Here is a 23019-nt window from a genome sequence, read left to right as displayed (position 1 = left end):
ATAAAAACTATAAACATCTGGTATCGCCGTAATCGTATCGCCCCGCAGAATAAAGTGAATATGTCATTTATAGCGCACGGTGCACGCTGTAAAAAAAAAAAGAATAAAAAAACAATAGTAGAATTGCTGTTTTTTAGTCACCACGCCACCTAAAGATAGAATAAAAACTGATCAAAAAGCCGCATGCACCTCAAGAAAACTACAATGGATTCCTCAAGGGGTCTAGTTTCTAAATTGGGGTCACTTTTGGGGGGTTCCCAATGTTTTGGCACCACAAGACCTCTTCAAACCGCACATGGTGCCTAATAAAAAAGAGGCCTCAAAATTCTCTAGGTGCTCCTTTGCTTCGGAGGCCGGTGCTTCAGTCCATTACCGCACTAGGGCCACATGTGGGATATTTCTCAAAACTGCAGAATCTGGGCAATACGTATTAAGTTGCGTTTCTCTGATAAATCCTTTTGTGTTATAAAAAAAATGGTATAAAGTGGATTTTCTGACCAAAAAAAAAAATGTAAATTTCACCTCTACTTTGCTCTAAATTTCTGTGAAACACCTAAAGTGTTCATAAACTTTCTAAATGCTGTTGTGAATACTTTGAGGGGTCCAGTTTCTAAAATGGGGTTTTGATAGGGGTTTCTATTATATGGGCCCCTCAAAGCAACTTCAGAACTGAACTGTAACCTAAAAAAATAAATGAATGAGGCAATACTTCGCTTCTTACATTATACTGATAATGAGCCGTGCCCACCCCGAGATGACCCCAGTTTTGACCGTTTGTATAAACGGAGACCCCTATTAGACCGTTCCAGTGCCCAGTTTTCCCAAGCATACACCCCAAGAAGTGTATTTCTATTGATGAGTCCCTGGTACATTTTAAAGGGAGGGTTCAATTCCGCGAGTACCTGCCGGGTAAGAGGGCAAGGTATGGCGTGAAGATGTATAAGCTGCGAGAGTGCATCAGGGTATACCTAGAGGTTTAGGATATATGAAGGAAAGGCCACCCCCAAACCAGACTGCATCCTGGACTACAATAGGTACATGGGAGGGATGGACTTGTAAGATCAAATCCTGAAGCCCTACAGCGCCATGCGGTGTGGTATAAGAAGCTGGCCGTGCACATCATACAGATGGCTTTGTACAATGCGTACGTGCTACATCGATGTGCAGGCCAGACAGGAACTTTCCTGGAATTTCAAGAGGTGATTATCAAGAACCTAATCTTTAGAGACCAAGAAGGGGGGGCACCCAGTACTTCTGGAAGCGGAGCCACACGCATCGTACCAGGGCGGCAACACTTTCCAGGAGAAGTTCCCCAAACTGGCAAGAAGGGAAAAAGTCAAAAGAGGTGCAAAGTCTGCTATAAGAGGGGGATAAGGGAGGACACAATATATCAATGTGACACGTGTCCCGAATAACCAGAGCTCTGTAAGAAAGAGTTTTAAAATTTATCATACATCCCTTGGTTTATAATTTACCCCAATTTTACTTACCCTGATGCACTCCGCACAGCTTATCCCCCCTTGTCTTTCCCCTCTGAGCCCTGCTGTGTGCCCAGGCAGCTGATAACAGCCACATGTAGGGTATTGCCATACCCGGGAGAACCCACATTACAGTTTATGGGGTGTATGTCTCCGGTCAAAATGCTCACTACACCTCTAGATGAATGCCTTAAGGGTGTAGTTTTTAAAACGGGGTCACTTCTTGCTGGTTTCAGCTGTACTGGTACCTCAGGGGCTTCTGCATACATGACTTCGCACTAGAAAATCCCCAGTAGGCCAAATGGTGGTCCTTTCCTTCTGAGCCCTCCCATGGGCCCAAACGGCAGTTTATCACCACAAATGGGGTATTGCCGCACTCAGGACAAATTGGGCAACAAAATTGAGTATTTTATTTCTTGTGAAAATAAGAATTTTTGAGCTAAAATGACATATTATTGGAAAAAATATATATTTTTTCAATTCCCAGCCCAGTTCAAATAAGTTCTGTGAAGAAACTATGGGGTCTAAATGGTCACATTACCCATAAATGAATTCCTTGAGGGGTGTAGTTTCCAAAATGGGGTCAGTTTTGGTGGGTTTCCATTGCTTTGATACCTCTGGGGCTCTGCAAATGCGATATGGCACCCGAAAACCAATCCAGCAAAATCTGGACTCCAACAAACATATAGCGCTCCTTTCCTTCTGAGCCCTCCCATGGGCCCAAACCGCAGTTTATCACCACAAATGGGGTATTGCCACACTAAGGACAAATTGGGCAACAAAATGGGGTATTTTGTTCCCTGTGAAAATAAGAAATTTTGATCACAAATGACATTTTATTGGAAAAAATGACATTTTTTTCATTTCACAGCCCAATTCAAATACGTGCTGTGAAAAAACTGTGCGGTCAAAATGCTAACAACAACCATAAATGAATTCCTTGAGGGGTGTAGTTTCCAAAATGGGGTCACTATTGGGGGATTACTACTGTTTTGGCTCTTCAACACCTCTTCAAACCTGGCATGCTGCCTAAAATATATTCTAATAAAAAAGAGGACTCAAAATGCACTAGGTGCTTCTTTGCTTCTAGGGCTTGTGTTTTAGTCCACGAGCACAGTAGGGCCACATGTGGGACATTTCTAAAAACTGCAGAATCTGGACAATACATATTTAGTAGTGTTTCTCTGGTAAAACCTTCTGTGTTACAGAAAAAAAAAATGAATAAAATTGAAATTCAGCAAGAAAAATGAAATTTGCAAATTTCATCTCCACTTTGCTTTAATTCCTGTGAAATGCCTGAAGGGTTAAAAAACTTTCTAAATGCTGTTTTGAATACTTTGAGGGGTCTAGTTTTTAAAATGGGGTGTTTTATCAGGGTTTCTAATACATAGGCCCCACAAAGCCACTTCAGAACTCAAGAGGTACCATAAAAAAAAAGGCTTTTGAAATTTTCTTCAAAATATGAGAAATTGCTGTTTATGTTCTAAGCCTTGTAACGTCCAAGAAAAATAAAAGAATGTTCAAAAAACGATGCCAATCTAAAGTAGACATATGGGAAATGTGAACTAGTAACTATTTTGGGTGGTATAACCGTCTGTTTTACAAGCAGATGCATTTAAATTCTGAAAAATGAAATTTTTTCAAAATTTTCTCTAAATTTTGCCATTTTTCACCAATAAACACTGAATATATCGACCAAATTTTACCACGAACATGAAGCCCAATGTGTCACAAGAAAACAATCTCAGAATCGCTTGGGTAGGTTTGTGCATTCCGACGTTATTAGCACATAAAGTGAAATATGTCAGATTTGAAAAATGGGCTCTGAGCCTTAAGGCCAAAACTAGCCTGCGTCCTTAAGGGGTTAAGGCAGATAATTGCGTGAGATGAGTATCATTTAGTGATTTATTTTTTTTAATGCAGGGATTCAAGGAGGTGAATCCTGTCTAGTAAATCTTTTGATTTCTCCGATCTCGCCTTCCTACTATGTGCAGCCAGTGCTATTAGTTCACCCCATATCACTGCTTTATGCTATTCCCATAATGTATGAGATGAGATGTCATCAGAGGAGTTGAGCTCAAGGAACTATCACAATCTATTCCAAATCCTGTCTTTAACATCTGGGAGGTCTAATAGTTTCATTTAATCTCCAGTTAAAAGCTTTACGAATCTGCAAAAGGGTATCAATAGTGAGGAATACCGGAGAGTGGTCGGAGTGTACCATAGGACCTATGGGGGAGTCCAGACCGTGTCTTAAAGTGTGGGGGGAGAGAAATATATAATCTAATCGTTAGTACGATTTATGGGGTGCTGAGTATTGCGTGTAATCTCTGCTCCTGGGGTTAAGAGTGCGCCAAGCGTCTATTAAGGAGGCTTTGTGGAGGAGTTTTTTTGATACGGGCTAATGTTCTGTAAAACAATGAAGATTTACCAGAAGACGAATGCAGTGCAGGGTTCAGAGTGACATTGAAGTCACCCGTTATTATCACTGTGCCTTCTCTGAATTCCTTAAACATATTAAGGGTTTGTTTTAACCAAGTGTATTGGGAAGTATTTGGGGTGTAACGTGTATAGTTGCTTATCGACATTCCCCTTTACAAATAAATATCTACCCTCTGGATCTATCGTTTTGATCCAGTAAAGAGAAATCTAAATCCCTGTGGAACCCAATACTGACTCCCATGTTGGCAGATGAGTGGGACGTGCTATGTAACCAAAGCGGAAAAACAGTATGAGAAAGATTGGGAGTGTGATGGTGTTTAAAGTGAGTCTCTTGTAGAAAGCATATTTGCGTCTGTATCTTACAGAAGTTGTACAGGATCTGCCCTCTCTTGGATGGCGAGTTCCACCCCCTCACATTCGTAATGGTGTCATGTGTCATCTAAGATCAACTTGTGATTGCAAAGTGATATCAAATGAGCTAGGTCAAAATATGGCATGGTACAGACAGCACTGTAAGGTAAGTGTAGGTAAGGTGAAAATATAACCAAACATTAACAAAAAGTATCCCTGGGGGCATGTCTCCGGTGTCCCCGGTATGTATAGAACCATATAACCAGACTGGAAGCAGGGTTCACGGAAAATCTCTGAGGTTTAACATTTAAACTCTGAGTAGTCAACGGAAGGAGAAACACAGTCATGACATTAAATCAGCAGAAAATAAAGTATCATCAGCAGAGCAATGACGACAAATGTGAAAGGGCAAAGCCTACTTGTCTAGGACTTGTCAGCAGACAGAAAGTTAGGTACAGACTCGCGGAAAATGTAAACAGATTCAGCAAACCTTATGCAAATGTCAGGAACAAATAAATCCGAACAACAAAATCAAATTGAAAAGGATACTTGTAGAAAACCGTATCAATAGTGGTATCAACAGCTTTCAGCTACCTCAGTTCAGAGGTGGAAAGTCAGGGTCTCCAGGTCCAAGTCATCTCCGATGTGCCCCTGAAAGTTCTGTGAAGTAATCAACGTTGGAGAAGACAACAGAAAGGTCACAGTTCAGTGATCCAAAGAATAGCTTTAACGTCTAATACCGTAAACTCTTGGGAGAAGTCACATAAACCATGTAAGTCTATTTCTTTTAGTGTGATATTAAAACCACTGACCTTTGCTGTAACTAGAGGACTGCAGCTCTTTAGATGATCTTCTAGGTTGTTTTGTACCTCCCTGGATCAGTTATCATATTGCACTTGGAATAATGACCACTCCTGGGAAGCTTCACCACTGTTTCAGGTCTTCTGGAATTGAAGATAAAGACTTGAACTGCCGGTCAATGCAGTCTTGAAGCCTTATAAATCGTTTAATAACTCTCTCCAGGCTATTCTTTTGCAACAGTGTTTTTTTTTATTTTTTTTTAATTATATGTACCTGTTCTTGCTTGAAAACCTGACCCCTTCTATTCTTTTGACTGAGCATAGATCCTCAAAATGTAATTTGTGGGTGAATGTCTATTTTCTAAACCTAATATTGCTATGTAAGAAATATTCCCCGCAGAGCAGCACATCTTAATTGCCGTTTCCTTGTGTATTGTATGCATAGAAACATAATTACATGCACTGGATGTCCTTTTCATTGCAAACCAATTATCATACCCATCCAGAATAAAATAAGCCATTTTTTTTCCTTTTCATTTAAGGTTGAGAACATTTTGTTAAATGACAATGGGAATTATGTGCTGTGTGACTTCGGTAGCGCAACAAACAGATTTCTCAACCCTCAAATAGATGGAGTAAACATTGTAGAAGAGGAAATTAAAAAGTAAGTAAATAAGTTGTTGACATTTTCCTGTTATTGCTTGTACTTCATTTGATCTATTATGTGCACAACATTAAATCTAGTCCTAAGTTTGCACCATGGTCAATCCTCTGTAAACTCCATTACTTGACTCCAAGGTGTAGATATAGGTGGTGCAGAGGTGGCAGTCCCTGCCACATAAGAAGACATCCGTATTATAAATGACACATGGTAGACGGAGGGCCCTGGTGCAGATTATGCCTCTTCTCAACTCTTGTATTCATTAAATTGATTTTGTGGACATTAACCCTTTAGTGACATAATTTATCGATTTAACTCCGATGAACTATTTCTTTGGGGGCAGGGGGGGGATAATGGGAAAACCCCAAAATGTCACACTTCTCTCTTTTTTTTAATTTTTTTAATTTTTTTACACCTTAAATTGATACCGTTTACCATGTGGTATAAATAACATAATAACTTTATTCTGCGGGTCGTTATGATTACAGCAATACCTTTTTTTTTTATGTATAAATATTTTTTTGTTCTACTTTTGCACAATAAAAAACTTTTTTTTATAGTAGTTGTTTTTTTATTTTTCTGCCAACAAGGCTACATGAGGGCTTATTTTTTTGCAGGACGACTTGCAGGTTTCACCGTAGTGGGGGACATACGACTTTTTGATTTTTATTGCATTTTTTTTAAAAAGGCAGGATGAACCGAGAACAACAATTCTGGTATTGTTTTTTATTTTATTTTTTACATCGTTCACCGTGTGAATTAAATAACCTATTAGTTTTATAGTTCGGGTCGATACGGACACCGTAATAGCAATTATGTGTAGCTTTTTCATAAATACTGCATTTTGTAAGGGGAAAAAGTGGGTTTTTCATTTTTTTTTACTTCGGATTTTTCATTTATTAGTAGCTTTTTATTAAACTATTTATTGCTTTTTTTTTGTTTTTGTTTTAGTCCCATTATGGGACTGTACTATGCGATCATTTGATCACTTTTGAAATACACTTCAATACTTTTGTATTGCAGTGTATTATGCCTGTCAGTGTAAATCTGACCGGCATTCTATTAGGCCCTGCCTCTGACAGGCATACATTGAAGGGAGACCTTGGGGGCCTTTGTTAGGCCCCCTGCTGCAATTGAAACCATCGGCACCCCATAGTCGCATTAATGGGGTGCCGATAGGGTGAGAAAGGGAGCCCCCTCCCTCTGAAATAGCTTAGATGCTGCGGTTGCTGTTGACCGGGGCATCTAAGGGGTTAAACCCGGCTTTAGACAGCCCAACACCCGCTCTACATGGCACGATACACCCGTGTCAGGCTTATGACACAGCGCCATGAGAAGGCGGTGCTGTGGCATAAGTACCCTTAATAACAGCCGTGAAAAGGCATATGGGCGATCATTAAGGGGTTAAAGGTGTTTTTAAAAGCTTCGATAATGCGTACAATTCTACCAATTTTGATTTTAGCTTATGATCAACTTAACATGTAAATACTTGTAGGCAACCACTTTCTATGGCAAGTAAACCACCTTACTAGACTTTAGTGCCTCTGTACCATGTGACTACGATTCCAATATTATTCCAGTATCAATATCACTTGCCACATGTTGTTCACTTTTTTCAAGACCAGTAGCGAATAGTCGAGGAGGCGAGTCTCCATTTCGTACACGTTATCAAATTGTGTAAACGTACCCGAAGACTATACATGTATAAAGTTTCTACTCTATGGATAACATCCTGATAGGATTTAGGTTTTACCGCCACTGGGTTATTCCTAAACCTAAAAAGGTCTTCTAGAGGAATCGACGAAGTCTCGCAAGATTTTGGGGCCCTAGTGTATAGCTCTAGTTATCTCGCAAAACTCCAGTGGTACCTCTATGAGGCAATGTAAAAGCAGGTCAATATGCTGGTGTGTGGCTTTGCAGCTTTACCCACCCTCATTAGCCCTACCAAGTCATCGCCTCTACTGTTTCGCCACTTCTTAGATTTTATGGACTTGATCAGGGTCATCTTCTCCTCATCGATCATGCCTCTGTAGGTGTTTTGTTGTAATTTTTTTAAGTTTTTCTGCAGTTCTTTATAATATGTTGGTGCTATATAACTAAAGCTAATAATAATAATAAATAAATTGTTCAGTGCTCTCCAGGCTGGTAGCATGAAACAGAATCACAGGGAAAAGCTTGGAAACATGTTTTATTACAGTTCCTCATTTTTTTAGGCATTATTAGTCATCAAAACTGCCAGAGGCACAAATAAAGGAACATCGTGTTAAGTAACTGTTTTATTGCGATTATCATACATATGTATAATGTCTGGGTAGATTAATATCCGTTCTTAAATATCTCATTATGGACATTTAAACCACATCTCAAACTTTACTAGCAAAACTGCATTTATTTGAGGTAATAATTCTTTCTTTTCTGAAGAAATGAATCGCAGTTGCATGGTATACCACTAAACAAGATAGAGCCAACGCTGGACCGTTGTGCAGTCAATGGGAACAGGCAGGCAGAAACTGCACCAAATTTATCACAGTGGTCTACGCTGTATGATGTGTTTGCCGCATTTTGAAAGACATGTTAGACATCTTTCTCTTTTTTATGCCACCTCGTGGCTGGCGTGCTTTACATCAGTATTTTGTGCTAAAAGAACAGTGCAGCTTTTATAAAAATCTGCCACATTTTACCGCCACTGGCTAGAGACTACTTAGCCACACCCCTTTTTTTGGACACACTTGAAAATAGTGGAGTATGATTTTAATAATAAATGTGGGCACGGCCTATTTCCCAGTTTTTTTGCCTCAATTATTTGAGCCAGAATTCGGGAGCAATTTGCTTGGTTAGTCTCCCCTTTCTCAGACCTGGCGGTCTGTTCCAGAGAAATATAAAACAAACCCCAATGGTCAAAAGTAGCCGAATTTGTCTCACAAGGTGGGAAAAAAACAACTTATGAATCCTTTCTGGTCCCACATTGTAGTCAAATAATTCCCCTGGTTATTAATTATAACGGTAAGGCTTCATTTTGACGGCCGTAATGCAGCCGCATTTTAGAAGTCTGCATTACGGCTGCAAGAACCGGACGACCCGCAGCTCGAGTGAATTGAACATAGATCACTATAGAAAAGGACTTTTCCTCAGATGGCATAATGACATATAGCCATGGCATTTTATGGTGATTTTTAGTTCTACTGTTTTCCTATTGAGTTCAGTGTTGGAAAACACAACATGAAAAACACATGTAAAAATGGGAATTCAATGCTGTTTTCCAGGAACATATTTAGATCTTCTTGTTTCAGTAAAAAGCATGCTGGTGATTACTTTTCTTTATGCACACAGTTTCTTAGTATGTTTTTATAGATTTGTAACAGCCTACAGAACATGTGGATCCATATATGTATATAACTTATTTTTATTCTGTGTATGATGGCATTATCCTCACATTCACACCATATTTGCAGACAATTAGAGGCCAACGTGACAAGCCATATGTGACTTCTGCTTCTCCCATCTTTTGCTCTTATTTTTCTTTTCTTTCTTTCTTTAACGGTGACCTGTAGACTTATCAGCAAATGTTTGTGCCTGGCCTCTCGATGATTCTCGTGGGCAGTTGTCAGAAAATTGAAAACACATTTCTTTTCTTTAAACCTTGCCAGACATCTATGTCTTTGTCAGCATGTCTTCAGCATGTCACGTAATGTTGATGAATGTTCATTACTCAAATGTTTTGTAGAGGTCTGTTAGCTGGAACATTTTTGTATGCTTTTGTATTTATTCATTTACAAGATAATTATTTTGTTTTTCTGCTTTAATGTAATATATTGTCACCAACAACATATTTAGATCAAGTATTTTTGTCATAATTTACGAAAAAAATGTTTTTGTTTTTTTTTAATTTTAATTTCCATGACATTATCTATATCAGTGGTGGTCAACACACCACATTATTGGTTCCTCAGATGGCACAATCTAAAGGCCACACATTCCATTCAAAGTCCCTTGTACCCCCATTTGCAGCAGACGGGTTTTGCATGTACCGTCACTCTCCATTAAGTAAATAATAGCTATGAAAATGGCTAAATGCAATCTTGCAGCACACTGAGGCAAAGCTTTGTGTCATGCCTTTCGGGGTTCTTTTGCTGCCCCTAAGATTTCCAGTTACAGAATGCAAATCGTACAGCCACAGTACCTCATACAACAATATCTACCTGCCCCCATATCCTTTTGATCACCACAAATATGCCAAATACAAAGCCAACCACATGCCGCTTATAAATTGCCAGCCAAATATCGACCATATCGAGTGCAGCCGCATGTGCCCACAAGTACAGCCATAAGCCTTTTACGTATAGTCAAGTAATATCCCCCGATATAGAGTGCAGCCACGTGTGCCCACATGTAATTTACAAACACAGAGAAAGTACTATGATGTCCAACTTTTGCATAATTTCTAAACCGTATAAACAGTAATGGCCCCAAGTGGTTAGAACTGTATAGTGGGTGGGTACATATATTGCAGCTGGCATTGCATGAAGAGCACATTGTATCTGGCACTGAATGAAGAGAAGACTGAGGCCAGCGCTGTAATACATACATCTGCTGCCTCAGAGCTTGATTTTCACGTGGATTATTCAAAAAATTTTTTGCAGGACCTGGGTAATATATTATTATTATTTTGCAGCTTTGTTTTTATATATGGTCATAAACTTGATGCTTGAAAGGGTTTTTCTTGTACATTTACCTGCATTTCAGCAAGCTATCAGAACATGAGAGCTTGTGCTTTAGATCCAAGATGATTGCCTAAAATGGATACAATTGTCGCAAATGATCAGCTGTGAGATACATTAGCTCTTGGTCTTAGTCCCTTGATATAAAAAAATAATGTTTTCAGTTTCAAATTCTTTCTTAGGTTTTTTGTAAAAGGAAACAAGCGGTTTATCGTAGACATAGACTATAATGTGGTTGATGTGGTGACCTTAAGCATAGTACCAAGCAAAACATGACAAAACAAAACCAGTTGCACAGGTGGAAATTGTGTGCGTAAGAAAGTCGCTGGAAAAATGTTTCCTTTATTGACAGCAAGCACAAATCTTGAAAATGATGAGGAAGCGAAACAAAGTTGCAGAATATTCTACAATAGCTACGTTTTGTTTACATGACCAAAGGGGACTCCCCTCTTCAATTGCGTGACTGGAAACCTGGTGACGCGATCAGAGATTGGGGGAACCCTCTGCAGTTAGCCCTGGGAACCTAGAAGGGTATTCAATGAGTAATACAGTGATTTTATTTCAATAATGCAGTTTTATTTTAAATGTCTTCCAGATATACCACTCTTTCATACAGAGCGCCTGAAATGATCAATCTTTATGGGGGAAAGCCAATTTCTACAAAGGCTGATATATGGGTAAGATATAGATCATATTAATATAGATGAGGACCGTTTGTTGCAATGACAAGTCCTCCACCAAGTAATGCCTTTTTTACCTTGACATGTCATTTTCAGTCTTTTTTTTTTTCAGCTTTTAACTATTAGTTTGTTGTTTTGCAAATTTTTATGTCATCTTGTAAGAGACCTCACTGAATACTTGACATTAAACATCAAATTATCCAACAAGCAAAATATAATTCTCCAAATACAGTCAGTACTTCCATTTCCATTACTGGAGAATTCAAGCACTTGTGTCACCTTATTTCTGAAAACTTATTTGTGTTGCAATAAATTTAGCACAACCATTGTTTCACCTCATCCCCTTTATGCATCCTTTTTTCAAATCTGTCCTGCATGTAATAGAACCGCGTTAAATATTGCGCACATCACTGGTACCATTATTCATATCCACATTATGCCACTTTTCTGGTGCATTTCATAATGAATTAACACTGATAAATGTACTCCATTGCTTTTACATTGCATCACATTGCAATGATTTACTATAAAGTGTTAACAATGTAAGTTATGAAACTGGAATTTTCCACATATGTAGACCTGTTTGCCTTCTTCCTCCCTTATTGTTTATTTTAGATTCTCCTGCCTTAAAGGTGAAATGAACTGATTATAAATTATGTTGATCTACTAAAAAATGGAGGTAGGGTGTAGTTTTTAAGAATCCAGAAGTGGTTCCCAGGTCACCTGCATGAGGCTTCCTAGCTGTTTGCAGGTCCAGATACTATTGTGCACTAGTGGCACCAGGGAAAACCATGTCAATACGACTTAACACTAGGGTAAAGGCCATATAATATGATAAATATCTTCTAATATTCTGCGAAGCATAATATCCCATGTTGTACTTGAAAGTGGCTCGTAACCTACAAATGGTTGGGGACCTCTGACTTTGAAAGTCCGTATTGAATTATTTTTCTCAAGTGCCGTTTGCTACGCAGTGGTCAGAATTGGTCGAAATAGAAAATATTATCCTGTCTGTATAGCACTTGGAGAAGGCATACAAAGTAATAAACCAGTTTGGTCTCTTTTTCTTTTTTTTTTTCTATAGCTTCTGACTGTTATTGAACCATACAGATTTATTTAGGTCTATAGTACTGTGCTGCCACTGTACAATATACTTAAAGATGAGATGGTTTCATGTGAAGGGGAAGCATTCCTATCTTGATAGTAAAGAACTTTAAAGTGCTTTTATGCAATTGGACTCTACGGTAGCAATGAATAAGAATACTGTACTAATGTATCTGGAAAATATTCATAGGAAATAATTTAAAACTGACTTATAGAGAATCCCACAAATCGAAAGGCCACAGTAAAATGGTTTAACATAAAAAATATGCTACTATCGATTAGTCGTCTCCGTCAAATCTAGCTATGTACATAAGAGAATTTTAAAGTCTTTCGACCCAGTTCTGGTCAGGTTTGTGTTTTTTTTCTATAGTGAAAGCAAATGGGGAGTAACCTACAAGACCCATCAGCGAAACAAAGGCTTTCCCATATTCTCTCAATGCATTGCAGCCACAGATAAAGTAAAAACCCATTAGCTGATTATGCCAACCTGTGTCCTCAGGGCATTGGAAAAAAACAGGCTTCCATAAATGGCCCCACTTTTTGCTGACCGAGCAAGCGTGGTACACAACTCTGCAGGTTACAAACAGATCACTTCTTGTAAAGGGACATTATATGAGGAATTGCTGTTTATGCAGAGTAATGCCAAACTGGAGCTTCTCTTTATATTATTATTATTATATTGTTCAAATTCACGATTCATTGTATTCTAAATGATTATGATCAATGCTTTTTATCCGATTTGAGTAATTATCTTTACTAAATCTGTTTAATACAACCATGAAAATCAACAGTATATTTAACTGAACAGCTAAATATGAACACTTTACAATACACACAAGTGGGCAAGGGGGCACACATTTTCTGGTATTGTAATCAAAAATACTACCAAAAGCATTCGTGAATTGGGGCTGGGCACTGCATATATTTAGCCCCCCAGAAATAACTGATCATCTACCCGTCTGCATATGAATATCAAAAACACAAGAGAAGAGTTAGATACTATCTTAGTATCAAACTACCAAAATGTATAAAATAGCATGATAACAAAACATTAAAAGCACAAAGGACTCTATAAAAAAAAAACACACCTAGAAGGTTGGGCATTGGTTCCTACATAATAACATGCTTGTTATGTAAGATCTAGTGATATACCAAGTAAAACAAGTGGCTACTAAGTGGAAGTGGCTTGAAAATGTAAACCACTATCTCTCTAAACCCAAGTATATCATGGGAATAGAGATAGCCAGCAGAGTGTCTCAAGTGAGAGGTACCAGGTAATACAGGAAAATAGTGTCATACCCATTCAGGGATAAAAACTAGACATTATTGTACCTTACTCATAAGTAGTAAAAAATCAGCCAAACCATATTTAGCGAGGCACATGTGTGTGAAAATAATTACTCACCGATAATTTGATTTTCCAGAATCCGTGACCGCACCAGTGAGAGAGGATCCGGCCCCAGGGACAGAAAAGCTAGAGAATAAAAAGTTGGAGCCTCTCCCACCACTTCAGTGCATTTCATAGTAGAAGAGAGGAACTCTGTTTAAACAGTTATTAAGTTCAATGTACAAAAATCATAAGAAGCGTCACCAGATCACGTCCTTAAGTTTAAATATACTAGTCCTTCTCAATGAATCAGAATATCATCAAAAAGTTAATTTATTTCCGTAATTCAATTCAAAAAGTGAAACTCCTATATTATATAGATTCATTACACACAGAATGATCTATTTCCAGCATTTTTTTCTTTTAATGTTGATGATTATGGCTAGCAGTTAATGAAAACCCAAAATTTAGTGTCTCAGAAAATTAGAATATTATATAAGCCCAATTTCAAAAATGATTTTAATACTGAAATGTAGGCCTACTGAAAAGTATGTACAGTATATGCCCTCAATACTTGGTCGGGGCTCCTTTTGCATGAATTACTTCATCAATGCGGCGTGGCATGGAGGCGATCAGCCTGTGGCACTGCTGAGGTGTTATGGAAGCCCAGGTTGCTTTGATAGCGGCCTTCAGCTCGTCTGCATTGTTGGGTCTGGTTTCTCTCATCTTCCGCTTGATAATACCCCATAGATTCCCTATGGGGTTTAGGTCAGGCAAGTTTGCTGGCCAATCAAGCACAGTGATACTGCAGTTATTAAACCAGGTATTGGTACTTTGGGCAGTGTGGGCAGTGTGGGCAGGTGCCAAGTCCTGCTGGAAAATGAAATCAGCATCTCCATAAAGCTTGTCAGCAGAAGGAAGCATGAAGTGCTTTAAAAATTTCCTGGTAGACTGCTACGTTGACTCTGGACTTGAGATAACACAGTGGGCCAATACCAGCAGATGACATGGCTCCCAAAACCATCACTGACTGTGGAAACTTCACACTGGACCGCAAGCAACTTGGATTGATGCCTCTCCACTCTTCCTCCAGACTCTGGGACCTTGATTTCCAAATGAAATTCAAAATTTACTTTCATCTGAAAACAGGACTTTGGACCACTGAGCAACATTAAAATTGGGCTTATATAATAGTCTCATTTTCTGAGACAGTAAATTTTGGGTTTTCATTAACTGTTAGCCATAATCATCAACAAAAAATTGCTGGAAATAGATCATTCTGTGTGTAATAAATCTATATAATATGAGTTTCACTTTTTGAATTGAATTACTGAAATAGAATATCATCAAAAAGTTCATTTAATTCACTGAGAAGGACTAGTGTCTGCGTGTGTGTGTGTGTGTGTGTGTGTGTGTGTGTGTGTCTGTGTGTATATATATATATATATATATATATATATATATATATATATATATACATTTTTTTTCTATACTGCGACACCCAGTGAAATAAAAAACATATACCGGAAGAAAAGGGTGGGAATGTAACGGCTCTGGAAAATCTAATTACCGGTAAGTAATTATAATTTTTCCCCTTCACCCATAACCACACCAGTGGGAGAATAGAATAGGAACTAACTAGGGAGGGACCACAGCTTGAAGCACCTTCCTACCAAAGGAAAGATCAGAGTTAGATCCCATATCCAACCGGTAGTGTTTGAAAAAAGTAGAAGGTGAAGGCCATGTAGCAACCTTGCAAATTTGCTCAATGGAAGCATTGGCCCTTTCCACCCAGGATGTAGAAAATGCTGTGGTGGAGTGGGCTGCCAACCCTTACCGGAGGTGACGTACCAGCAGAGCTATAGGCTAAGGTGATAGCGAGCTTTATTCATCTGGCCAAGGAGTCCTTGGAAGCCGTGCCTCCCATGTTTTGGCACTCAAAAAGGACAGATCGGGAATTAGTCTTTGTCCATTCTGAAGTAGACAAAATATATTGAATAATACGTCTTCTAACATAGACCGTAAAATTCTACCTCCCTAGTAGATTTGGTATTGGTAAAAAAAAGGCAAAATAATTTCCAGAGGACGTTAAAACTTAAAAGACACCTTAGGGAGAAAGGCTGGGTCAGGTCTAATCACAAATCTATTATCAGAAATCGCAGTGAAACGTGGATTAACTGAAATAGCCTGAAGCTCAATAATACGCCTCGTTGAAGTGAGAGCCACTAATAAAATGTTAAGGGACAAAGCTCTTATGGAAATAGACTCTAAGGGATTAAGTTCAAAGGTTTTGAAAGAAGCTTTAATGAACCTCATAATCCAGGAATGGTCTGCTATCTTTTGAACAAATATAGCGCTCAGAGCTGATAGCTAAACCTTCAGGGTACTTGTAGATAACCCCTTCTCTAGACATTTTTGGAAGAATTAAAAAATCTGGATTATAGGGAGAGGTCCTAGCCTAAAAGGATTAATACCAGAAATTTCTATGAATTTATTCCAGGTTCTAGCATAAATCCTAGAAGAAACTGGCTCCCTAAATTTCAATAAAGTAGCCACCAATCCCCGATAAAATCCCCTACTGATTAAGATATCCTTCTCAAGTTTCAGGCAGTTAGATGTAGATGGCTTGATTGTGGGTGAAGGACTGGCCCCTGAGACGAGTTCTCAGACTTATGGAAGGACTCGAGGCTCCAAGACTGAACTCTGAGCCATGAGAACCAGGTTCTCTTTGGCCAGAAGGGGGCTATCAGAATGACCCTTGATCGGTCTTCCCTGATTCTCCTGAGAACTGCCGTGATAAGGGAAAATGGAGGGAATGCGTAAGCCAGTGTGAAGGACCATTTGTGGGATAAGGCATCCACCCAAAGAGGGTACCCCTGTGGTCTAGAGAAAAAAATCTTTTCGCCTTCCTGTTGGATCTGTTGGAAAATAGGTCCACTTCTGGCACGCCCAAAAATCTGAGATCTGCTGAAAAATGTGCTGACTTAATACCCAGTCCTTAATACCCAGTTTCCCTGTTTCAATTGGTTACGACTCAGAATATCGGCCTTGGTGATCTCTACTCCATTTATGTGAGGGGTGTCCGAGAGATAACCCTGTGTTCCACTAGATTTAGAATGTTCCTCATCTCTAACATAAGGGAGGATGATCTTGTGCCTCCTTGTCGTTTGACGTATGAGACCATGGTTATGTTGTCCCGAGAGGATTCTTACATGTCGACCATCAATCCACTGTTCTGACTATTGTAAGGCCTTTCGAACTGCTGACCGTTTGTTTAGGTTGGAAGAACTTAGACATTTCCCTTGACCAATAGTCTTGAAACTGATACCTCAGATGAGCTTCACACTGCCAGGGACTAGCATCGGTCGTAACGACTAAGGGGTTGCAGATTTTCCACAGGCCTCCCACTGACTGATTCCCCCTGTTCAACCACCAAGACCGAGATGGAAGGGTTTTTCAGCTGTCCTACCAGAAACCTCCTATTCTGATGCCATGCTGACAGGATTTCCCACTGTAAATCTCGGGAGGGGCTCTGAGCCCAAGGGACTGCTAGAATACAAGCTGTTGGGGACCGTAGAATAAAAATGGCCCCCCTTAAAGACAGAATGGGTTTCTGAAATAAGGCCCTCATCGGGTCCTGGTCTTTCAATATCTTCTCCTCTGGAAGGAGGCAAATCTGATGGTTTGATGGATGATCCCTAAAAAGGACTGATATTTGGTCTTTACTTTTGGGGTTTTACAATCCACCCCAGGTCGGACAGGATGGACAGAACCTGATTCACATAGTGACTGCAGTGTCTTGCTGAACTTTTCACGTTAAGGAAATCGTCCAGATATGGAGACTGTCTTTTTTCCCCTGATCTGAGCCCCTACTTCTCCTATTAGTTTGGTAAAAGTCCGCAGCACCATACCTTGGTTCTTGCATTTTTTCTCTTATCTGTCATTAACTTTAACATGCAAAATAAATGCATAAAAAAATGTCTTCTTTTTTTTTTTTTTTTTTTTTTAAAGACTAATAAATTTAGTACATTTTATTCTATGTCCTGCATGATTTTATTGAATTAGCTGCGTATGTATATATGCATTTGGGACTTATGCTGTATGGGACTACTAATTGTCGTTGCAAAAATAGATGCTCTTCCTCTATTGGAACTGGCACCAACACTTGCTTGTCTAAAAGGTCTAGAACTTCTAGTTCTAGGGCGGACTGAGAACTTGCTGAGGACTGAGTTTTGGTAACTATAAGCCTTTTGTAGGGGGGGTTGGGCCAGCTCTAATTTTTGCCCTATTTTTTATAGTATCGAAAAGCCACTCGGTAGACATATCGGACCAGGCGGGAAGAAAAAATAGTATTCTTCCACCCACCTGGGGTTTGGCATCATTGGGGATTGGGTTTATTCCCCTGATTGCCCGAGGAATTTTTTTTTTGTCTTTTTTTTTTGGACTTCTTCCACCGGTCATCGCTGTCTTTCACCCATCTGTCCCTCCTATACCTCCTAGAAGGACTTAGAATATCTAGGGGCAGGAGCATTGGGGAACCCTTTCTTCTGGTCAGCAGCCTTTTCCCGAATATCATCTAATATTGGCTCAAACAAAAATTCACGGGGAAGGGCACAAAGGCGGGACTTAGATCCCATATCCCCTGACCAATTTTTTAACCAACTAAAACGCCTGGCAGAATTTGCTAAGGCTGAAAGCCTAACTGCATCTGCCAAAAAATCAGCTGCTTTACGAATAGCAGAAACTGATCCCTGGGGACCTTGTTCTTCAATTGATTATCTACATCATTCAGCCAGAGGGATGCCCCAGCGGATTCCCAAGTGAGTCTCCGAAAGCTATCAGCTTTTTTTGTCATGGGGGGTCTTTCAAGAGACCCATACCATCACACGATAAAGCTGCTTCCTTAGACACCCTGGAAAAGACCACATCTATCTTGGGCACAGAGTCCCACGAGGCACTTCTTCCTCAAAAGGATATTTGAGCTTTATGCCCCTAGGACAGCCCCCCCCCCTTGTAAGGCTTCTTCCATTTTAATTAAAGGATATTTGTGTGTACTGGAAAAAACCTACGCTGCCAGGATTCAATTAAAAAGTTATTGCTCTTGGAAGGCAGGGAGTGAAAAACGAAAATGAAAAAGCAACAAAAGGCTCAGTCCTGAAAGGGTTAATGAGCCGAACACACTAAATCCTATAACAAATCTTATGGACGGCATGCGTATAAGGATAACATTAGATCCTCCTGAACACTTCATGCTATGTATAGGCCTACATGGGTGATGAATCTTAACCCAAGAGGCCGTACTAAATAGTGACACAGGATATCAAAGACCATAAATAAAAAAGGGCGGAAAAGAGAGAAACGGAGGACAATCTACATTCGAGTATTAGTCTCCAGATTGTCTAACCAGTACATAATTTTTCAGTGAGAGTTGCAAGCGCATAAATGTACATTTTCTGAGGTTATTATGCATCAGCTTTCTTCAGCCAATGTTTTTGATCCCCGGTGATCTGCATAACAACATCAAAAGGAGACATGTTCAAGTCTTTCCTATAAAAAAAAAACATATAATAGAACATAGTTTTTAATTTATGTTAAAAAGAAGGGCAGAGATATTTATAAGAAAGGGACAAATCTCAACTTTTCATTTAGACCATTCAGTGACATCGTGCCAAGTGTCCTGATCCATTTCCACTCTAGTTGTGCCAAAACCCTCTTCACATCAGTCCCTCTTATGCCATAATGTATCCTTTCAATACCACAGACTTGTAAAGTTTTTTGATTACAGCTATGGTATATTTTGAAATGTTTAGGTAAGATCTTAAAGGCAATGTGTTGCCAGAAAAACATGTTTTTTTTTTTTTTAAATTAAGCATTTAGTGTGTGGGTGATTAAACATTGTTCAAATTTTTTTTATTTTTTTCACGAGTCAGGAAATATTATAAATTGGATTCAAATATATAGTATTTACCATTTCTGGTCACTAGATGGAGCCATTCCCAAAAGTATGTGGTAAAGCAACCACATAGCTTTTCTGCTGCAAAATTGGGTAAAAAGCCCTCGCTCTAGTGAGCTCTCAGCATCCCCCCCTCCTTTATCCTGGCTAGTGCCGGGATAAACGAGGGGTTTGAACGGTGTAACCTCCTACACTGTGTGTCGCCATTTTTTGAGCTAACACACAGTGTAGTAGGTTTACATACAGTAGTAAACACACACAAACACGAACATACATTGAAATCTCTTACCTGCTCCTGCCGCCGCGGCTCCCTCCGGCCCGTCCGCTCCGTCTGCTGCCGCTGGTCCAAGTGCACAAGTCCGGAAGCCGCGACCGGAAGTAGTAATATTACTGTCCGGCCGCGACTTCCGGTCCACAGGAAAATGGCGCCGGACGGCGCCAATTTCAAATTGGACTGTGTGGGAGCGGCGCATGCGCAGTTCCCACACAGACGCCGTACACACAAGTGAATGGGACGGGAGCCGTTCGCAGTCCCTATGGGACTGTGGCTGCCGTATTCCATGTCTGTATGTGTCGTTAATCGACACACACAGAAATGGAACAAAAAATGGCAGCCCCCATAGGGAAGAAAAAGTGTAAAAATAAGAAAAAGTAAAACACAAACACACAAATAAATATAAACGTTTTTAATAAAGCACTAACATCTTGAACATATGAACATTTTTTTTGTGATGACACTGTTCCTTTAAGTTGTGTGAGGTCCCTTATCTTCTTAAAATTCAAAATGTCTCGCACATTCTTGGGGCATCCACATGTAGCATAATACACAGCATGTGTGGCACTGCATGAGATATAGTCCTAGAATTTGAATTGTTTTTTTTTACAGTCCTCAGATGCAAAGGGCGTGACTCGGGCTATGTTGGTGCATGACAGGCAATCCCCACAGGGATAACAGCCCTTTCTCAGCCCCCGGAACCCAAAAGTATTTGGTATTTTGAGAACATAACAGCTTTTGACCGAAAAATCCTCAAGCTTCCTACTCCTATGGGCCATCAGCATAGGTCTCTCTGCTAAACTAGAAGCCAGGGTTGGTTCGGACCTCAAGATGAGACAATGTTTGAGTATTGACCTAATCATTTCCCATTGGTTATTACATGTAGTTACAAAGCAGATTTTTTAAGTCTCTGGGTTTTGGTATCTTGGGCATTAGGTCATTACGGGATGTAGTTTTGTCTCTTCAATAGCCTTGTCTGATGTTTCTATGACTATACCCTCTCTCCCTGATTCTTGACCTGAAGTCTCTGGATTGGTTTTCAAAGGTGGCACCCGAAGAGCAGATCCGGCTCATCCTGAGGAATTGCTTAAGCGGGATGGTTTTAATGTTGGATCGTGTGTGGGCAGAAGAGGCATACATGTTAAATTCGTTATTTAGTTGTTGCATAAACCCCGCCATCCCAGACTCTAGTCCTTGCCAAATTATTAAAACATCATTAATGTAACATAGCCAGCACTGGACATGGTTAACGGCATGCATACCGTCCCCCTGAAATACCTTCCATTCCCAAAAACCAAGTAATAGGTTAGCAAAGGACGGGGCTTACGCCGCTCCCATGGCAGTACCCTGCTTTTGTAAATAATACATGTCCTTTAACACAAAAATGTTATGACTCCAGATGAACTGTAATAGTTTAAAAATCAGATCACATAATGCACTGTCCCGATTACTCATGCTCAGGAAAAAGTGGACTGCCTCCACTCCGTCCTGATGTCGTATACTTGTATACAGAGACTCGACATCCGCCGTTACAAGATACATGTCCAGCTCTATCTGAATCCCATCAATCTTCTTAAGGACGTCGGCCGTGTCTTTGACATTGGAGGGCAGATCCTCCACAAGGGGTTTCAAATAATGGTCTATGAATTTGCATAGTGGTTCACAGACACGATCAGGGGGGTCAGTGGGATTCTTGTGCACTTTTGGTAGAATGTACAGGTTAGGACTCTGGTTGTCTCTGGTCAGTAAACATTCATAGATCTTTTTAGGTATAATCCCCTTCTCATAGGCTTTGCATAGAACCATGTCCAGTTCAGAGCAAAAGGATGACATTGGATTAAATGGAAGTTTAGCATAGATCTGTTTATCCCTTAACTGCCTAAAGCCCTCTTTCTTGAATTTCCCACATAGCCAAACCCCAATGTCCCCCCCCCCTTGTCTGTCGCCTTAAAGACCACATTATCTAGTGATTGAAGCTCTTTCACTGCCTCTCTTTGTTTTCTAAATCATCACATGTCCTGTAGGTAGATAGTTTTTTAAAGTCCTCAGTAACCAACTTGGTGAACATCTCCACCTGTGGGCATAAGGACAAGAGTCTGCTCTTGCAAAAAATCCTCCAAACTCTGTAGAGCCTCCCTCTCATGTCGCTAGTAAATTCCATAGTCCCTTCATAACAAGTGTGTAATTTTTTCAATGTCAACTTGTACGAAAATAAATGTAGATCCTATAGGGCTGTACAAAAATCGAAGGAATTAGTAGGTGAAAAGGTTAAACCCCTACTGAAGACTTCTTGTTGTGTATCAGAGAGAGTGTGTGTGAAGAAACGTTTGTTACCTCTAAATTGATCCTAGGCTTTTTTCTAATGGGGATTAAATTAGCATTTTGCTTGTCTTTACGGATTCCCCCATGGACCATGGTGTCTTTGATCCAGATCATTGTTCAGAGTTGTTCTCAATTCCCTAACACTGAGCACCTCATCACTGGAAACCTGGGATGAAACTGCAATTTAATTTTCTTTACCATCCCATTTATTTCTGACATGCTTAAAAGATTTCAAAGCTAAAAGAGGGATTTGGCACTTGTCAGAAGATCCACTATATGGACAAAAGTATTGGGACACATTCAGGTGTTTCATTCAGTCCCATTGTCACAGGAGTATAGAATCAAGCACCTAGCCATGCAGTCTGTCTGTACAAACATTTGTGATAGAATTGGTCGTTCTAAAGAGCTCACTGAATTTCATTGTGGTACTGTAATAGGATGCCACTGTCGCAACAAGTCAGTTTGTGAAATTTCTTCCTTCCTAGATATTTCTCAATAAACTGTGAGTGGTGTTATTGCAAAGTGGATGAACTAGAACAGAGATTTCAAGCCAGGCCCAATTGCCCAACGTCAGTGTCTGGGTTCACAAATGCTATTCTGGATGAATGGGCAAAATTCCCATAGACACACAACTCTAGTGGAAAGCCTTTCTAGAAGAGTGTAGGCATTTTTAGCTGCAAAGGGGGGACCAGCTCCGTATTAATTCCTATAGATTTAGAATGGGATGTCATAAATGTACACCTACAGGAGCTTTTATGGAATGCCAATCTTAATCTATGTTAACCTTCACTTAAGAAAAGGGCAAAAAAATGATCTGCACATATGCAGCGGTTTTAAAAATCACTGTTTATAACCTAATGTTCAATGATCTTGTACTGCCCTTTGCTGTCAAACGAATTGGCTGCCAGC

The 23019-nt window shown here is 39.7% G+C and overlaps 1 protein-coding gene across 4 annotated transcripts in view; it reads left to right on the top strand.

Moving 5' to 3' along the window:
* Nucleotides 1–23019, top strand: part of BMP2K (BMP2 inducible kinase) — a 205377-nt gene that overhangs the window by 112712 nt on the left and 69646 nt on the right. For all 4 annotated transcript variants that reach the window (XM_075861433.1, XM_075861448.1, XM_075861440.1 and 1 more), the window contains 2 exons: nucleotides 5614–5735; nucleotides 11046–11127. In XM_075861433.1, coding sequence (XP_075717548.1) covers nucleotides 5614–5735; nucleotides 11046–11127 — 204 coding nt within the window. The remainder of the gene's footprint in view (nucleotides 1–5613; nucleotides 5736–11045; nucleotides 11128–23019) is intronic.

Source organism: Rhinoderma darwinii, chromosome 1, assembly GCF_050947455.1.
Source record: "Rhinoderma darwinii isolate aRhiDar2 chromosome 1, aRhiDar2.hap1, whole genome shotgun sequence".
In the NCBI taxonomy this organism is placed as follows: Eukaryota; Metazoa; Chordata; class Amphibia; order Anura; family Rhinodermatidae; genus Rhinoderma; species Rhinoderma darwinii.
Note: the sequence above shows the minus strand (reverse complement) of the source record. Positions and strands in the feature narration are given on the sequence as shown.